Source organism: Callospermophilus lateralis, chromosome 3 (genome assembly GCF_048772815.1).
Source record: "Callospermophilus lateralis isolate mCalLat2 chromosome 3, mCalLat2.hap1, whole genome shotgun sequence".
Taxonomy (NCBI): Eukaryota; Metazoa; Chordata; class Mammalia; order Rodentia; family Sciuridae; genus Callospermophilus; species Callospermophilus lateralis.
In genome coordinates this window covers 129,590,281-129,607,736 of record NC_135307.1, presented here as the reverse complement: position 1 = coordinate 129,607,736, position 17,456 = coordinate 129,590,281, and the positions used below count along the sequence as shown (strand labels likewise).

The 17,456-nt window shown below is 43.5% G+C and overlaps 1 protein-coding gene across 4 annotated transcripts in view; it reads right to left on the bottom strand.

Annotated features, from left to right (window-relative positions):
* Positions 1-9,518, bottom strand: part of Il16 (interleukin 16) — a 94,551-nt gene extending 85,033 nt beyond the window's left edge. For 3 of the 4 annotated variants that reach the window (XM_076848751.2, XM_076848752.2, XM_076848753.2), the window contains exon 1: positions 9,192-9,518. In XM_076848751.2, coding sequence (XP_076704866.2) covers positions 9,192-9,503 — 312 coding nt within the window. In that variant the 5' untranslated portion in view covers positions 9,504-9,518. The remainder of the gene's footprint in view (positions 1-9,191) is intronic. The other variant, XM_076848750.2, reaches the window with a different exon arrangement.
* Between the last annotated feature and the right edge of the window lie 7,938 nt (positions 9,519-17,456).

Sequence of the window (17,456 nt, the reverse complement as noted above, 5' to 3'; positions counted from 1 at the left end):
TTCCACACTAGGGAGGCCATTCCCATGTGGATAAAAGCATTGTATAACCTTTCAGATGGGCATCTCCAGAGGAGAGGACCTCCCACACGTCTGGTCTCATCTGTTGCTGTCCTTCTTCCAGATCAATACCCAGTGACTCCAGATCCCAGTTGATGGAAATGCACAAAGCCATGTCCAATATAAACCTGTGTTGGCTCAAAAAGAACTGATGCAAATCCAGACCATGTATAGACTTTCTGACCTTAAGAGTGGCCTAATTATACCCATTTATGCAACCATCCTTTCCACAACTATTTATATTTATATTGGCAATTACTATTTGTCAGCTCCCAGTCTCATCGAGTTCTGCGTCCCACAGTACTTAAGAGCACCAGCTCCAGAATAGGTAAACATAGAACTGCAGGCTGTTTGGTGACCTGCTAACAGTCAGCTCGAGAGAAACTGAAAAACAATATAGATGGGAGGCATCAGATTCCATCAGGAGAGCTCATGCTTCAACTCCTGGTTCTATACTATCAAGGGCAAATCGCAACACTGGTGTCTGTAACTCTAGGCTGCAAGGATGACAAGGTGGCTGTTTGCTAGGGGAAAGCAGTGACTAGAGAATTGCAGGCTTCCACGTGTTCACATGTAAGGCCCCTCATGGTGATGAACAACAGTGCTGACTGAGAGTGGTTAAGAGAAAGAGGGGCATGGTCAACAGCTAAGAACGAGGAAAGGGATCTTCTTGTGCCACCACCTTCCAGGGCATATCTCTGATGAGTCCAAGAATCTAACTGGACTTGGCCATACAAGTCCTTATGAAGGTATGCTTGTCAGGAATGGAGGATAGGACACATATTTTAAGCATCCTTTTACCTTGATTTATAACTTTTAAATATTTAGACATTTGGCATGTAGAGCTCATTGCACTCTCAGCCCAGGTCCTGCTCAGGTTGGAAGCAAGTTTGCTTTAGGCAAAAGGAAACAATCTCAGTAAGAAAGACAGAAATGTAAGAAGAAATGAAGAATGATGGAAAGGTTGAACATATGAATTAATGTAGATGAATATTGACAGTATTGAATAATAAGGATATACTTTGGAGTTTTAAACATAGGTTGAATTAAAATTAATAACAGAAAAGTGGAAAAAAGATGGGCTATTGTAAATAGAGTTGTGTGTTCTAACTTCTTAGCACTGTCTGAGAACTGACACAAAATACTAATTTACATGAGACTAATCTGTTCAGTGTATTTTTATATTTTAATAAAAATCATCATAGAAAAATTAGAATGAATAAGGAAATCAAAAGGGAAATGGAATAAAATTATTAATTCAAAAGGTGACAAAAAGAGAGAAAATAGAATATAAAACCCTTGGGACAACTAGAAAACAGGTAATAGAGTAGCCATCGATCAAAACGTATCTGAAATTGCATAAAATATAAATAGTGTCAAAACCCACAAAATAAGACAAAGATTACAAGATGGAAGAAAAACAACTTCAAAATGTGCTGCTTACATAAAAGGAACCTTAAATACATAAACACAGATTGAAAGCAAAAAGACGAAAAAGGATATACCAGGCAAATATTAGCCAAAAATTAGTAGGTGAAACTATGCCAATATCAGATAATTTTTCAGCAAAAAAAATATTCCCTAGGCAAAAGAGAGACCTTTCAAAACTGTAGGAGTATTAATCCACCGGGAAAATATTTTAAAAGTTATAAAAGTCTATACATATAAAAATAAAGTTTCAAAATAAATAAAGCAAAAATTAACAGAACTGAAAGAATTAAATAAAATCTACAATAACAATGGGAAATTTTAATTTTCTTCTTTCAGTAAGTAATAGAGATGGGATTGAGAAAGATAAAAAAAAATCTGGAAAAAATGGCTATCAAACTTGACCTAAAGACAAATATGGACTACTGCATCCAACACCTATACACATATATATTCTGCCTCACAAATTCTCAATGATTGGGATCATTCATAATATATTCTCTTCTTTTTTTCTAAATTACTCACCCAGAATAATTAATTTCAGAATTAATCAAGACACATAGAAGAATATATGCTAGAAAATCTTCAACTTCCTGAAACTTAAACAATACATTTCTAAATAAACCATGAATCATACAAGAAATCACAATAGATAAAAATTTATCTATATCTGTCTATATAAAATATGACACATCCAAATTTGTGGGTCAAACTACAAAACAGAAGGATATTTACATCCCTAAGTGCATTCATTAGAAAGTAGGAAAATCTATTATCCAACTTTTCATCTCAAAAAGTTAGATTAAAAACAGAAAATTAGACTTAGAGAATACAGAAGAAAGAAGATAATGAAAAGAGTAAAGATTGATTAGGTAGAGGACACAGGACAGGGAAAATTCAATAAACACAAAAAAAAAATCTTTAAGAAGACAAAATTTCTCTAATTACAGATTAAGAAAGAAATAGAAGCAAGACATCAAGTACCAACGTTGGTAATGAAAATTGGGCCTCAAGACAGTTCCTATCCATATCTAAAAAGTAATACACACACACACACACACACACACACACAGTACATACAAATGTGTATGAGTTAAGCTGGGAAAATCCAATAAGATCAGAGAACTGTATCACCATCATTATGCTAGCTTAGATATTATATCAGAGTTTTGTGAAATATTACCTATTACCTATGGAGGACATTGGGAAAGGGTACAGAGGATTGTAACTTCAGGTAAGTATGCAATAATCTCAACAAAATTTCAATAAAATATAATAAGAATTTATAAACTTTATGCTAATAAATATGAAAATTCAGATAACTTCCAGGAACAAAAATGCATCCTATAAAAACTGATAACAGAAGACTTTGAAAATCTGAATAACCTTGTATTTATTAAAAACATTTAATCAATTTTCTTTCTTTTTTTTTTTTTTTTTTTTTTTTTTAGGTACCAGGGATTGAATTCAGGGGCACTTGACCACTGAACCCATCCCCAACCCTATTTCGTATTTTATAGAGAGACAGGGTCTCACTGAGTTGCTTAGCACCTCACTTTTGCTGAGGTTGGCTTTGAACTTGTGATCCTTCTGCCTCAGCCTCCTGAGCAGCTGGGATTACAGGAGTGCACCACCATGCCCGGCTTAATGAAAATTTAAAACACTTCTACAAAATAATCTCTAGGTCCAGATGGCTCATAGGAGAATTATTCCAACCATTTTTAAAAGTAAAACACCAATATTAGCTAAGATATCCCAGAGAATGGAAAGATGAATATACCCATATTATGAGAAATCACACATGGCATTACCAGAAAAGAAAATTTTAGGTTAATCTTTCTCACAAACACAAAAGGCAGCAATCAAAATATTAGCATATCAAATCTGGAGTTATATTGGATGATCATATGATGATTAAATTGAGTTTTTTCCAGGAATGCAAAAATGTTTTAACATTCAAAACAGTCATCTGACATGATTTACAAATTAACAAGAATAAAGTAGAAAAATCCATATGATCATCTCAATAAATGCAGAAAATAATTTCATAAAATTTAACAACATTCATAGTGAGTAGAGGGGAAGAAAACCTGTCTTCCAACTGTGAATAAAGGAAGAGTTCTTCAATCCAATAATAAAATAATAAAATTTTAAAATCATACCTAGTGACATAGTAAAAAATGAAATTTTGCTCTTGAGATCAATGAGAAAACAAAGAGTCCTGCTCTCACCCCTTCTACTCAACACTGTGCTATAGGCTATAGACAACGAAACAAAAGGTGGAAAAGGATAAAATTTGGCAAGGGAGAAATAGAACTATAATTATTCAAAAATGTCAGATAAGGAATTTTAAAAAAATTTTTTTAGTTGTTGATAGACCTTATTTTATTCATTTATTTATGTGCGGTGCTGAGAATCAAACCCAGTTCCTTACAGAGGTGAGGCAAGTGCTCTACCACTGAGCCCCAGCCCCAGCCCAGATAAGGATTTGGCTTGCTGAAAACAAACCAAAAGAATCTATAGCAAATTTTTGAAGGAAAAACAAAACAAAACAAAACAAATCACATACATGGATTTAAATTGATCCATTGAGTCGGTGCAATTCCAATAAAGTTCCCAACAGAATAACCAACTTCAGTTTGAAGAACTGAAGACTCACATGGCCAGATATCAAAAAACTTACTATAAAGCTTCAATAATTAAAACTATGTGCTCTTAGTGCAAGGATAGAACAAAGAAAAGATGAATGGATAAGAGTGGATAAACTGGAGACAAGACTGCCATACAATGGTGGCAGACAGCTTTCCCAACACTGGGCCTGGGCCAGCGGGCTACCCACACAGGATAAAAGCCCCTACCCCTCAACATGTGCACAATTTGATTTCATGTGAATTAAAGATCCAAATGTGGAAGATCAAACAGCAATTCTTCAAGAAGCACAAGAAAATGTCTTTCTGAAAACTCCATTCAAAAGGATTCTTTGTAACCTGGGGCAGGCTTGATCTGTGTGCAGGGCATAGATGAGCCCCCCTCTCACTCCTGCAGCCCCATTGTCTCCCCTCCCCTGACTTTAACCCTCTCTATCTGCACCTCCGTCCTGCCTGGGAATCCCACTGCCCTGGCTCTCTCCTCCTCTCTAGGGACGCACTCCCTCTGTCCTTCCTCCATGCACACTGAGCTTCCTGGTGATGTGAACAGGAAATTTTCAGCTGGACCTCAGTTATTTTCTTATTTCTGAGATAGCCTAGCTTTCACAGAAAGTTAACTGGACTCTCATTTTCCTTTGAGGAAATTCCATAATGAGGGGCATACTGTCCAGTGCCTTAGTGAAATTAATGGTAAATGCTATGGTCTGAATGTGTCCCCCAAAAGTTGATGAACTAGAACCTTAATTCCCAATGCAGTGGTGTTAGGAGGTGGGACCTAGCCAGAGGTTTTTGGGCCACTGGGCTGAGGCCGCCATGAGTGGATTAATGTTATCGCTAGAAGCGTGTTGGTTATTTGCCACCAGAGGAGGTCATTCTAAGGTGAGTTTGCTCTTTTGCAGACACTAGCTTCTTCACTTTATGCCTTGTTATGATGCAGCACGAAAGCCCTCGCCTAATGTAGATGCCGCGTCCTTGGAATTCCCAGGCTCCAGAACAGGGAACAAAACTTCTTTCTTTATAAATCACCCAGTCTGTAGCATTTTATTCTAGTATCAGAAAGCAAACTAGTTGGAGGTCTAGCAATCTCATTTTGGGATGTAATCTCCCTACCACTCAGCCTCTGCATAAGATCTTTCATTAAGAAAACTGAACGATCCAAGCTCTAGCTTGAAGGAGGAGACGGAAACAGGATTAATCAGGCTTACACACAAGTTCCCTGAGGGTGCAGCATCAAATTGTTTATTTATCCCTAGAGGGCAGCTCAAAACAGGTGCTTTACAATGTTTGAAGAGACTGTGGGGGAAAAAGGAATAAAAGATAAAGGGGAAGAAAGAGAGGAAAGAGAACAGGGAGGCAGAGTATGGGGAGCTTCAGTTCAACCTGGCTGAGTTTCTCTCTTTGGCCTCGACATTCTGCTTAAAGGGCATTTGAAAATACTTTTTCCACTTGAAAAAAAAAAAAAAAAGACAGTGGGTTTGGTGTAGCCAGTGAGTCTGCTATTCCCTCCTTTCAAAGGACTAGGCTTAATCTATTGAATTTGTGTTTGTTAGTTAATTAGAAAACCTGGTATTTAACATTCTGCCATGTGAATCCATGGGGGAAGGGGGGGTCTAGAAGCTCCCCAGGGACAAGCCCATCAGTATATTAATATATAACACAGGCTCAAATGCTTGTTCTGAATTCCTCACGTCTGTGCCAGCCTTGGCATGCCTCCTGGGCAGTAATCTGCTCGGCCCTGGCTGTGCCAAACACAAGCCATCCAAAAAGGACTTTTCCCCCAAGTTGGCTGTTTATACAACTTCCTCTTCTTTAATTGTCATCTGAGGCGTTTCTAGAGGAGAAGCTGATGTCACGGGGTCTCGTTCCAGATGTTGTTTTGAAGTCACTGTAACCATGGCACTGCTGGAAGCTGGGGAGGGCATCTGGGCCAACTGAGTCACCCTGAGCACTGGGCTGCTCTGGTGAGGGGACGCACGGAGGGAGGCAGCTGGGGCAGGGACACTAGAAAGGAGTGGGTGGCTGTGAGTCACTTTGGGACACCCTCAGAAAGGATATGGGGACCAGCTGTCACCTCTCACCTTTCTGACCTGCCACCTGTGATTATGACACCTGCTCAGATGACTGAACTCTCACTTGCTTAGAATTCATTAGTAGATCCTTAAGAATCGTCTGCACTCCTTTAAAATGAGCAGGAGGTCTCAGGCTCCAAGATGGACCATACCCCTCCCTCCCGACCCTGTTCCTCCTTACCTCAACCTCCACTCTACCCTGCAGGGCCCCTCCACCACCCCAGTCAACTCTTTCTGGCCTCTGAGCCCAGCTCATGTTCCTCTGCACAGATTTTCTCCTGTAAATAAATTCATTAGACCCATATGAGTTATAGACTCTCAGCGACTTCGATGTGATTAAGGCACACAAATAAAGTGAATTGTAATTGAGACACAGAGAGGTCAAGTGAATTGTCCAGGATCACACAGACAATAAATGGTAAGTTAGATTCCAACCCAGGCAACCAGAGTCATGAGCCCACATCCCTGATCCCAGTGCCATACTGTTTCCAAGAAATAATACTACTATAAGATTGCTGTGACCACCATCTTCCCAAGGTTTTGGAGAATAAAGACAATGACCCCAGAGCAGTCAATTGCTCTGTAAACAAAAATATGCAGCACGTGAGAATTACAAAAAGCCGAAAAAGGTGAGGTCCCCAGTCCCCTCCCCTTGGCCTCTCCTACCGCTTGTCTCTGACTTTCCCCAGGTGTGCAACCTCCTGCTGCTGAGCAAGGGCAAGAACTGAGCCCCAGACACACTTGCCTGGGCCGGGTGGTCTAGACACGGCACTCAGCCTTCCTCTCTACCTCTTCTGCAATTTCCTCTCCCACCCACCCTTGCTTAGTAAAATCGATGTCTTTCAAGGAACAACTCCTCATTTCTTTGTCATTTTTCCAACCCCCACTGTTTTTCCCCCCACTTTAGGACAGAGCACCTCTTTTCTCCCACCCCGAGTTGCTTGGACCTCAGTTCGCAGCCAAGGTTGATCCCGCTGGTTCTTTCATGCTCTGTGTTCTTCCAGCAACAAATCCTGTTGCCTCTGCATACAAAATGAATCCTTACCTGGACCATTCTCGGTGCCTCTGCCACTGGCAAGCTGGGCCATCCCTGGCCTGGGTCCTTGCTGTCTGTCCCCCAACAGGTCCTCCTCCACACCGCTCTCAGTCAGACATGTCACCCCCCTGCTGTCCATCCTTCTTAAGATAAAAGTCCAACCCTTGCCATCTGCTCAGGCCCCTGTTCCACCTCAACTCCATTTCCTGCCTTCTTCCCTTTCTCCCTATCCTCCTTGTTCTGCTCTTTGGTGCTTCTTGAGTTCAGGCCTTCTTCCTGCTGGCACTGGCTGTCCCCTCTGGGTGCCCCTCCTCCCACAGTCACTGGACTCTCTCCTCCACTTCAGAAACTTAACTGAACGTCATGTGGTTAGAAAAGGCTTTGCCATCACCTTTTTCAAAAGGACAGCAATGCCTCTCATTCTCTAACCCCTTGTCTTCCTTAATACGTCTTCACAACCTTCACTGTTTGATACTGTACATCTATATTTAAGTAACTGACAACTGTGTCCCCTGCATCAGGGTAGGGACCGAGTCTGTCTCACTCCCTCCCTACCACAGCGCCTGGCCCAGACAGGTGCTCCTTAAATATTTCCTGAAAGAAGGAAAGGCAGATGCCTCCTCAGAGCAGTGGTCCCTTCTTCCCTTGAGACTTTAACAGGCCCCCTGTGTCTCCTGCAGTGTAAATTTCACTCACTGCAATTTCTTGGAGGTCAGAGTCTGAATCCCCACAGTGCCAAGTACTTAGTAGGTGCTCAGTAAATGCCTATGCAATTAATCAGAAGCAAGCGAATAATCTATTCTAGGTGTCTTCAGGGATCTTGAAATGATTTTTTGAGTTGGGTTTACCTGAGCCCTCCTCCGGATTCTTTCACGTCATCACTAGTAAATGTGGCATTTGGTTGGTGGACTGTGTGTTTTTCTCATCATTTATGACAAACTGGAAGGATTCTCCTTCTCCCCCACCAGGTGAGTTCAGGACATGTCAACAGAAGTCATGAGCGACGGCACGCACGGCCTGGACCGGGGGCTCTTTATCATAAGTGTGAAGCCACTTCCCTCTTGAGGGAGGTTAACTGAGCAGTATGAAAGTGCTAGACCCTTCCCAGGCACTGGAATGACTTCCTTTGGTGGCTTACAAGTCGGTGACTCCCTAGGGTTTCTTGGCAGTGGTCTGCGGGGAAGCCCCCTGGGGCAGGCCTGTCACTGAGTGAGCAGCACTGACTCCAAGGTCCAGGCCACTTGGACCCTTGAGGAATCCCTCCATCAACAGAAGGCACTAAGGCACAGTACTCGAGAGGGGATAACAGGACAAAATCCAATCAGCCCCGATCCCATGGTACCCTGCAATTCCCACCTCATTATGATGGCAAAACACTGAAATGTCCTCTAACAGAAAACATTATGAATTTTGGCCAAGTCCCCAAACACTACTTAACCACCCCTCCCCAAGTTATAGCTTCATTTGTCACCGTCAGCGCTCCACCTAGGTTGAAATTGGCAGAGCACCCTGGAAAATGTTCAGAGTCAGCATTTGGGGAGCTGACTTCCTCACCTGAGCTCCTTCCTCTGCTTGCCCACGGCCGCCTCCTGTGCCCAAGTCCTCAGCCTCTCCTCTGCGTGCCTACAGGACGGTGTGATCTGACATGACTATGATAGGCCCCAAAGAGACTGCACCTGAGAACTTACCAGAGCACTGACTGTCACACCTGCCACTTTCCGTCAGGGATCTAGGCCCCGATCTTGGCCTGACAGAGTGTCTCACTGAACCTCTGAAGCGGGAGTGTCAGCTGGGCCTGATTCACTACCACGCTCATTGCTGCAGTTCCAGGGGGCCCTGCCTCAACTTTTTTCTTGCTTTTGCTCACAATTAGAACTCTGAAAAATGAATCCAAAGACTTTATTCTAGCCCACACGCTACGAGGCTCCACCAGCCACCCAGCCCTGGGCATACCTTCATGAAGAACATCTTCCTGTAGTTCTTGCCGCGATCACTCCCAGCTGCTTGAAGTTGAGCCGCCTCTGAGGCCAACGCCAGATCAGGAATGCTGCTGAGCCTGGCCTCGGATGTGTCTGCCAGCTGGACGGATGAGTGGGAAATGCCCTCCTTGCCCTGACCCAGCGGACTCTCGAAGGGATCCGGGTACTTCTCATCAGGGCTGGATCCATCATCGCTAGTCTTGGCATTGCAGAGGATCAGGGATCGGGAGAGGGACCGGAATTTTATGGACTTTCGGCTCTTTGCAGAACAGCTGTGTGGCTCCATCCTCAGAGAGGACGGAAAGCTGCCTTTCTTCCTTTCCTGGTCTCTGGCCCTCGGTTGATGGGTGGCAACTGAACTGGGCTTAGCCACCACTTCATGAGTCCCTGGAGGAAAGAGGAAATGGGAAGAAGCAACGTGACCTGCTGCTGACAAGTGGAGATGGACACGCGTCCTGGACCCGAGCCACGGTGCCCAGTGCCCGGGACACAGGGCAGATGGGCAGGTCATCCTTCAGGGTCCCTGGCCCTTCCCTTTGCCAGCCAAATGGGGCTCCGTTAGCCCAGTGGTTAACACCCCTCCACTAGTGGGCTCACAGAGACCTTATCCCAGAGCTCCCCTTGTGCACAGCCTCATCCAACAGGCAGAGAAATTGAGGCAAAGACAGGAAAAGTGCAAACCCAAGATCCCAGGAGAGAGTTTAGGTATCATAGAGACCAGCACTTTTAAACTTGGAAACCAATCTTCAAAATAAAAGTTTATAAGGGAACTCCAGTCTTTAGAGCAGACTAACTAGAGAACCAGGGAGGACTAAGCCCACCTGCCTGGTCCCCTTTGACTATCCTTGGGGACTCCCATAGTATCTTTAAGGAAGCCCTGGAATCCAGGGAGCTCAAATCCAAGACCATTAATGTGTCGCGGGGTGTGGTGGCATATGCCTAAAATCCCAGTTACTCAGGAGGCTGAGGCAGGAGGATCCCAAGTTTGAGATCAGCCTCAGAAATTTAGTGAGAACTTGTCTCAAAATGAAAAGGACTGGAGATGTCACTCAGTAGTAAAAATTCTTGGGTTCAATACCCAGTACCAAAATAAAAATGAAAAATGAAGGGCTTGTGACTAAGAGGGTCGGGAGCTCCATCCAACACTGCCAGGCCAACATGTTAAACAAAGGTGAGGTTCAATCAGCGTCTGCCAAAGGGCTCAGCACATGACCGGCTCTTGGTGAACATGTATGCCTTCTCCTGGGCCCAGGTCACACGCTGGTGGCAATCAAACAGACACCAATAGTTCCTGCTCCATCATCTGTCACCCCTGGGTCAAGGACCAGAGACCAGCTCCCCACCCCAGGCCCACAGTGTGGCCCTTCAGCAAGTCGCACCTCCCCTAGGTTGAGGCTCCATGAGGCAGGTGGCAAAGGGGGCCCTGTAGCTGCATCTGAGGAGCCCTGACTCAGGCCCAGCCACAGACCTGCTGTAGAACAGCACATGGTGGGATGTGCTTGGCCCACTGGGACTGCTGTTCACATTCCTCCCGGGCAGAATAAGGGAAAGCAGAAACCTCCCAGCATTTCATCACGTCAAAACCCTTTCGCACACCCACCACGTCAAAGGAAATTCCTTCTTGAAAGAAGACTGTGTGTGCAGCACCTACTTCACACAAGTTTATTCTTCTCTATGTTAACCCTTTACATTTTTTTTTTCCTGGTGGTGAGGATCAAACCCAGGGGCCCTCAGCCACTGAGCTACATCTCCAGGACTTTAACATTTTAATTTGAGGCAGGTCTTGCTAAGTTGCCCAGGCTGGCCTTCAACTTGCCATCCTCCCACCTCAGCCTCCTGAGTTGCTGGGATTTCAGGTGTGTCTGGCAACCCTTTGCTTTTACCAGTTTATTCACCAGTCATCAATAGCCACTAGCAGCAGTGAATTCAAATGAATGAATGAATAAATGGAAGCCCGCTTTGCAGCAGGCCCGGATGCTTCAGGGTGAGGCATCTCAGTGCTGACCCATGTCATCAAGCACTCTCTTTCCAGCCTCCCAAAGTCCCACCATCTCTGTTCTTCCAACTCAATTGAGTGAAACCCCAAACACAGGTGGGTCCACCATGCCTGGTCACAGGGTTCTTGCTCACACCCTCTTGAGCAATTTGGTACCAGGAAACATTCATGGCCACCAGTGGGACCTCCAGTTTTGGTCAACAGTGGTGCCGTGTTTCCATAATCACCCTGATCACACATTCACAATGACTCTTTCAAAATTTCCCTCTGCTGGACCAGTGTTCCACACAGTGTTCTATGTTGTCTTCATAAAACCTACTGTAGGCTCCTCAATATTCTCATTTTGGAGAAGTGAGGTGTAAAACAAAGAGAGGTAAAGTGACTTTGTGAAGACCACACAGCTAGGAGACAACCAAAGCAGGAAGTAAGCCATGCTGTGTGACCCTGGAGCCTGGACTCTTTATCCTGGCTCTACACTGACACTGATTATCTCCTCTCTCACCGTCAGCCTTGGTCCCTCCCTCTGTGCCACATCCCTATCATCACAGGAGGACACACTCACGTCTCCTCTTTCTTTTAGAAGCTGTGACTCCACATCTTCCCCTTGTCACTTGCCCTTCCTTTTATGCTCTTCATAGCTTCTCAGTAAACGCCCTGCACCCGGGACCTGCTCTCCCCACGCCAAGGCTTCTTCCAGCCTCCACCCAAGAGTCGGCTTCCTTCCCCTCAAACCACAGGAACTCTGGGGTACCAGTTCTGCATTTGAGGTGTCCCCAGAGCCGTGAACCCGGAGTCCAAAGGGCATGAGCTCTTTGGAGAGGACTTGGGAGCAGTCTCTCACCCTTGGGGTCTGTTGGGTGCAGAGTTCGCACTGCTAGAGTCGGTTTTCCTTTCTTCCATCTCACTCCCCTGTCATTGCCCCCCCTCCTTGGCCAGCTGCAGTCTTCCAACACAGGATGAATTGCACTCCGCCCATTCAAATCCCCAGAATCTAGCTGGGAGTGGTGGCACATGCCTGTAAGCTCAGTGATTCAGGAGGCTCAGTCAGGAGTATCACAAATTCAAGGCCAGCCTCAGCAACTTAGTGAGACCCTTGCCTCAAAATAAAAAATAAAAAAGACTGAGCATATAGCTCTGTGGTAAAGTGCCCCTGGAGTCAATCCCCAGCAGCAAAAACATGAATAAATCCATCTCAAACTAGTGACTCTCAAAACCAATGTCACTACACACATTAATATACCTAGAGTTCTGTCATTTTGATCAGCCTCATTCGGACTCCCCATGGTGGCCCTGGAACTTGTGGGAAAGGAATGTGTGTGTGAAAGAGAGAGTTAACAATAGCCCCTTTCATTTTCTCTGTGTCCTCTTTTCTTTCTCTTTCAAAAATTTGAAAGATCATCACTTTTGCATTAAAATCCTTCTAGAATATTCCAGGCATTAAACAGAGTGGATATACATATGAGTTACTAAAAGTCTCCATGTGTAAAGGGTTGCCTAAGAGTGAATTCAATACAGAAGGTACAGAACTCAAAGAGGTAAAGAGAAAGAAAAGAGGACACAGAGAAAATGAGAGGGACTGAATCCGGATATCATCCCATCAGCACCTAGATCCAGCCATGCATGAAGCTATCACCATCAATTTAATTATGTAAGCCAATAGCAAATCCTCCTGGAACAATGGCACTTCACTCCACTGGCTTAAGGCATGAAAAACAATTATGTACAAAGGCCAAGAGAGCTTTTTAATCTGCTTTCTTATCCTACTCCAAGTCCCAGTCAAAGCTGAATTCTCCTCCTCCCTGTCCCCATTCTAGCGCCAGGCTCTAGTATTCCTGTTCCACCAAACATTGCCACAGTCTCCATGGATTCCTGGAATGCAAACCCAGTTCCTTTCCCCTCCATATTCTCTCCTGACCAACAGTAACTCTCCCAGAGGTGACAAGTCCCTCACTGACCATTTTCCATGACAAAAACCTCTGTGGGACCTTTGGGGCCAGGTGCCATGCTATGTGCTTCACTCAAAGGGTAAGGGCTGACTGCCAGCAGGATCTCGGAAAGCAGAAGGGTCGAATTCCTTGGTGGAAACTGCTAATCCCAGGTGGGGTGGGGACATTCTCAGGAGCGTTTTATGAGTTCTGTAAGTTTGGTTTTTTTTTTTTTATTTTTTTTTTTTTAATAAGCTTTTCCAGAAGGATCCACCACTTCAGCTCTTGGACAAGCAGGCGGGTTGGGGGGGCGGGGCGGGGTTCTGAACGGGAGTGTGCTGATGCCTGGGGAAGAAGGGGCGGTATTAACCCCCAACCAAAGTTAGCAAAGACAGTCTTCAAAATAAGCCTTGTCATTACAGAAAATGAAAAGAGGGTAAAGAACAATTGCAATCGGGCTGTGGTAGAGAAGCCAGCGTCGGACTTCTGTGGGGACCGCTTTCCCTCCAGGCCTGGCACCCGGAGAGAGAGGAGGAGGAATAATTGAAAACACAGCGCTGTGGTCACATGGCTCAGCTTAGCTTTGGTAATTGTGCTCAGGACAGTGGGACCAGCTATTGCTCCCTCATGGAACCAAATGTCAGCAGAGCTGGGGGCAGGCCCAAGCCACCCTCCCCGTCGGCTCCCTCTCAAAGGTCACAACTAATGAGCTTTCCCTTATTTGGCCTCAAGCTCCACAAACACTTGCCAAATTCTTGCCAGATTTTCTCCATCCCTGGTGCATCCTCCATCAGACAGCTTTGGGATTGGGATCTCTCCCTCCTCCCTCCCTCTGTCCCTCTCTTCCTCCTCCATGGTCATTTCTTCTCACTCAGCAAGGACCAGTTGAGAAACAGCGATATACTGGCATCATGCTGGACAAAGCCAACAACTGGAGGAAGGCCACAGTCTTTCCATCTGGATCAAACATATTTCATTCCCTGGAGAACTTTGGGAGGGTCAATAACCATATGGAGAAAGGGGGAGCTAGTTGATCAGATGTGTGTTAGACGTCTGAATTCTCTGACAGTGTCCTATATCAAAGGCGATTTTTAAAGTTTGGTCATTCCAGTCCAGGGGGTCTTTATTTGTCTTGAAGTGAAGAGTGACTCAGTGATAAGAAATGAAGGGAAGAAACGTATGGCTCCTTCTCCTCCTAAAGGCACAACTTTCGTAGGGCCCTGTGGGCCTGTGGCTGGGACTGGTGCTATGTTCGCCTCTGGGCATGGAGCAGAGGACTGGGAAGACAGACTTGGGCACCTCTGGGCCTCAGTGTCCCAGCTGGCCAAGTGAGCCGGTGGTGTCAGAGTTCATTTTATACCTGTCCTGGAGAGGAGAGATTCTATCTTATGAACTTGGCTGGGGCTTGGCTCAGTGCAGGGACATCTGCTTGTTCAGTAAATGAATGGCACTGAGTGTCCCTTTCTAACTGGCTCTCCCTGCACCATCATAACATGAAATATTCCCTGAGAAGCCACCTCATCTAGGGCCACAGAATGAAGGGCTCAAGTACCGGACTTACACCAGTCAGAGTGTGCTGACCTCAGCAGAAGACAATTCAGAGCCTTCAGGAAAGACATTCTGGAAGCTGCTGCTGTGGAGAGTCCCTAAGAACTGTGGTACCTTCGGCAAGTGTGGTATCTAGAAGGGGTTCCCAGCCCGTTGACATATGGCCATGGACAAGACCCTGGGACACAGGGTGAATCAGAATGGATTTTCCCTGCAGCACGTACTACTTCTAAGATGGTGGAAGTGGACTATATAATTGATCTTAAGGAGAATCTAGATAAATTCAAACAGGGCCTGTCTCTCCATCATTGTTCTGGAGGGGCTGTCCAGGGCTCGCTCCTCATGGAAACCCAGGGCCTAGAGCAGGGCTTCACATGTAAAAGACCCTCAGTAACTGCCACGGAGAGGGGAATGAGTGTCGTCTGCACAGAGCCCACATGGGGGTTCCACACAGTGCCGTCGTAAGTGGGAGAAACAAGAACTAGGAATGCAGACGCAAGCCTACGGGCTGAGATGAGAGTCGGCCAGCCTTAGACTGAAGGCCAGATCTGCTACTTCTTATCTGAGAACGCGAAGCAAATTATTTCATGCCTTTATGGCTTAGCTGTCCATAAGATGGAGATGGCAATGCTAACCACTGTGAAGATAAGAAAAAAAGAGGTTCCTAGCCTGTTTGCCTGGCACATAGCATGCACCAAAAAAAAAAAAAGTGGACTAAAAATATAGTATATATGAAAAGCTTAGCTCATGGTGGCCCAACTTCCTTGGATATGTGACTGAATGAGAAAGAATGGGAGAAATTTTAAAAGAAAATACTAAAAGAGTATAAACAAACTAAATGTACATCAGTGAGAGATTTTAACTCTATCATGATACTTTCATACAATAGAGTACTATATAGCCAATAACATGGAAAGATAGGGAAAAGATATACACAATACATTGTAAGGATAAGAAATACCATAACATAGTTGTATTGACTCAGTTTTACTTATAAAATGGACTTGTACAAATAAACACCAACAATTAAGATTTCTGAAAGGCACCAGAAGGTGGTATTCACAAGGAGTCTTTCCTTTCCATGTAATAATTTCTTGTACTTGCTTTCTTTTTATAGTGGTCAAATATTACAGTTACCATCAGAAAAACAAAGGTTGTCTATTTGGGGGAACAAAAGTAAAATCCATGACTAATTTCTATCAGTTAATAATTCTGAAATAATTTTCTCAAGTTCTGAAATATCTGAATTGGAACTGTCTCAGATTTATGGACAAGTTGTAGGGAAAAGTTTTCCCATCTGGAGACATTTTTAAAATTATTTTTTGTTTTTATATTTGTTCAAATTTTCTTTTCGAACCTTCAACCAAATTTTATATTCTTCTTTATTTAAGCTTTAAAAATCTCTACTTGCATGTATTTCTCAACATTTTAATTTATATTCTAAACTGAATCATTGGTAAAATGTATTATCTATTTGGTTATTTTTCATATGTAAGTAATTTGTGACTTTTTAATATTTATTTCATAACTGAAAACCTTAGAGATCTCTTATTGGTTCTGTCATTATTCAATAGCTTGTATTGAGTTTCCAATTGTGTGATCTCTGAAAGTTAATAAACTTGTTTCATTTAATAAAGTTTGTACCATTCATCTGACTTTATTTTTTTTAATTTTACTGACCAGATTTCTAAAAAAAATCATAAGTGATGATGACAATACAGATTTTCCATGTCTTTTTCCAGACATTAATGGAAATTCCTCTAACATTCTCTGGTAAGTAGGACCATGACTAATATAGTGAGATGAAATTAATTTTTATCATATAAGGAAGTATCTTTTACTAATTTTGCCTTGGAAAGTTTTTTCACCAAAATCAAGTTGTTTATTTAATACTCTCTGGCTCATAGTATGGACCTTCCTCTCATGACTTGCTGAATGTTAATGGCTTGCCTAAGCTCCAGCCCTCTGCATTTCATTCTTATTTTAAGTCTCACTAGATCACAGCAGGTACTTTTCTTAATATTTATTTTTTAGTTGTAGTTGGACACAATATCTTTATTCCATTCATTCATTTTTATGTGGTGCTGAGGATCAGACCTGGAACCCCACACGTGCTAGGCGAGTGCTCTGCCACTGAGCCACAACCCCAGCCCCATGTACTTTTTTAACTGAGAACTAGATGCTCATATTTTGTAGGATTTTTGTATCTACATCTGCCAATAAAAGTGATCCTTCATTAATGAATTTTTTAAATCATGCTATATGTATAACATACCAAAAGGAATTTCACCTTTGTGAATAAGTAGAAGCAACCAATCAAAAATAGATGAGTGAAGGGAAGATTAGTAGAGAAAGGGAAATGGAAGGGGAAGGGGGAGGGAAAAGGAATGTGAACTGAAATTGAATTCCCTGCATGTAGGATTCTTTCAGGATCAACCCAGGTGTAACTACAACTCTGTGTAACTACAATGCTCTAATTAAAAAAAAAGAAGGAGGAGAAGAAGGAAGAGGAGGAGGAGGAGGAGAAGGGGAGGAGGAGGGAGAAAGAAAGAAAGAAGTGGTCCATCCTCTCATCTTGTGTAGGTTGGGTGTCTCTTCCCACTTTTTGAAACCACTTAATAGATTAAAATATATCTAATATAAAGAGGCTTAAATTAATTTTTCCATAAAATCTTTTGGTTCTAGCATCACTTGTAGGTAGTTCTTTGAAATTTCTTCAGTGACTTCCCTGAATGTGGGTCTATTCAAATTTTTAGAATCTTTTTCTTTG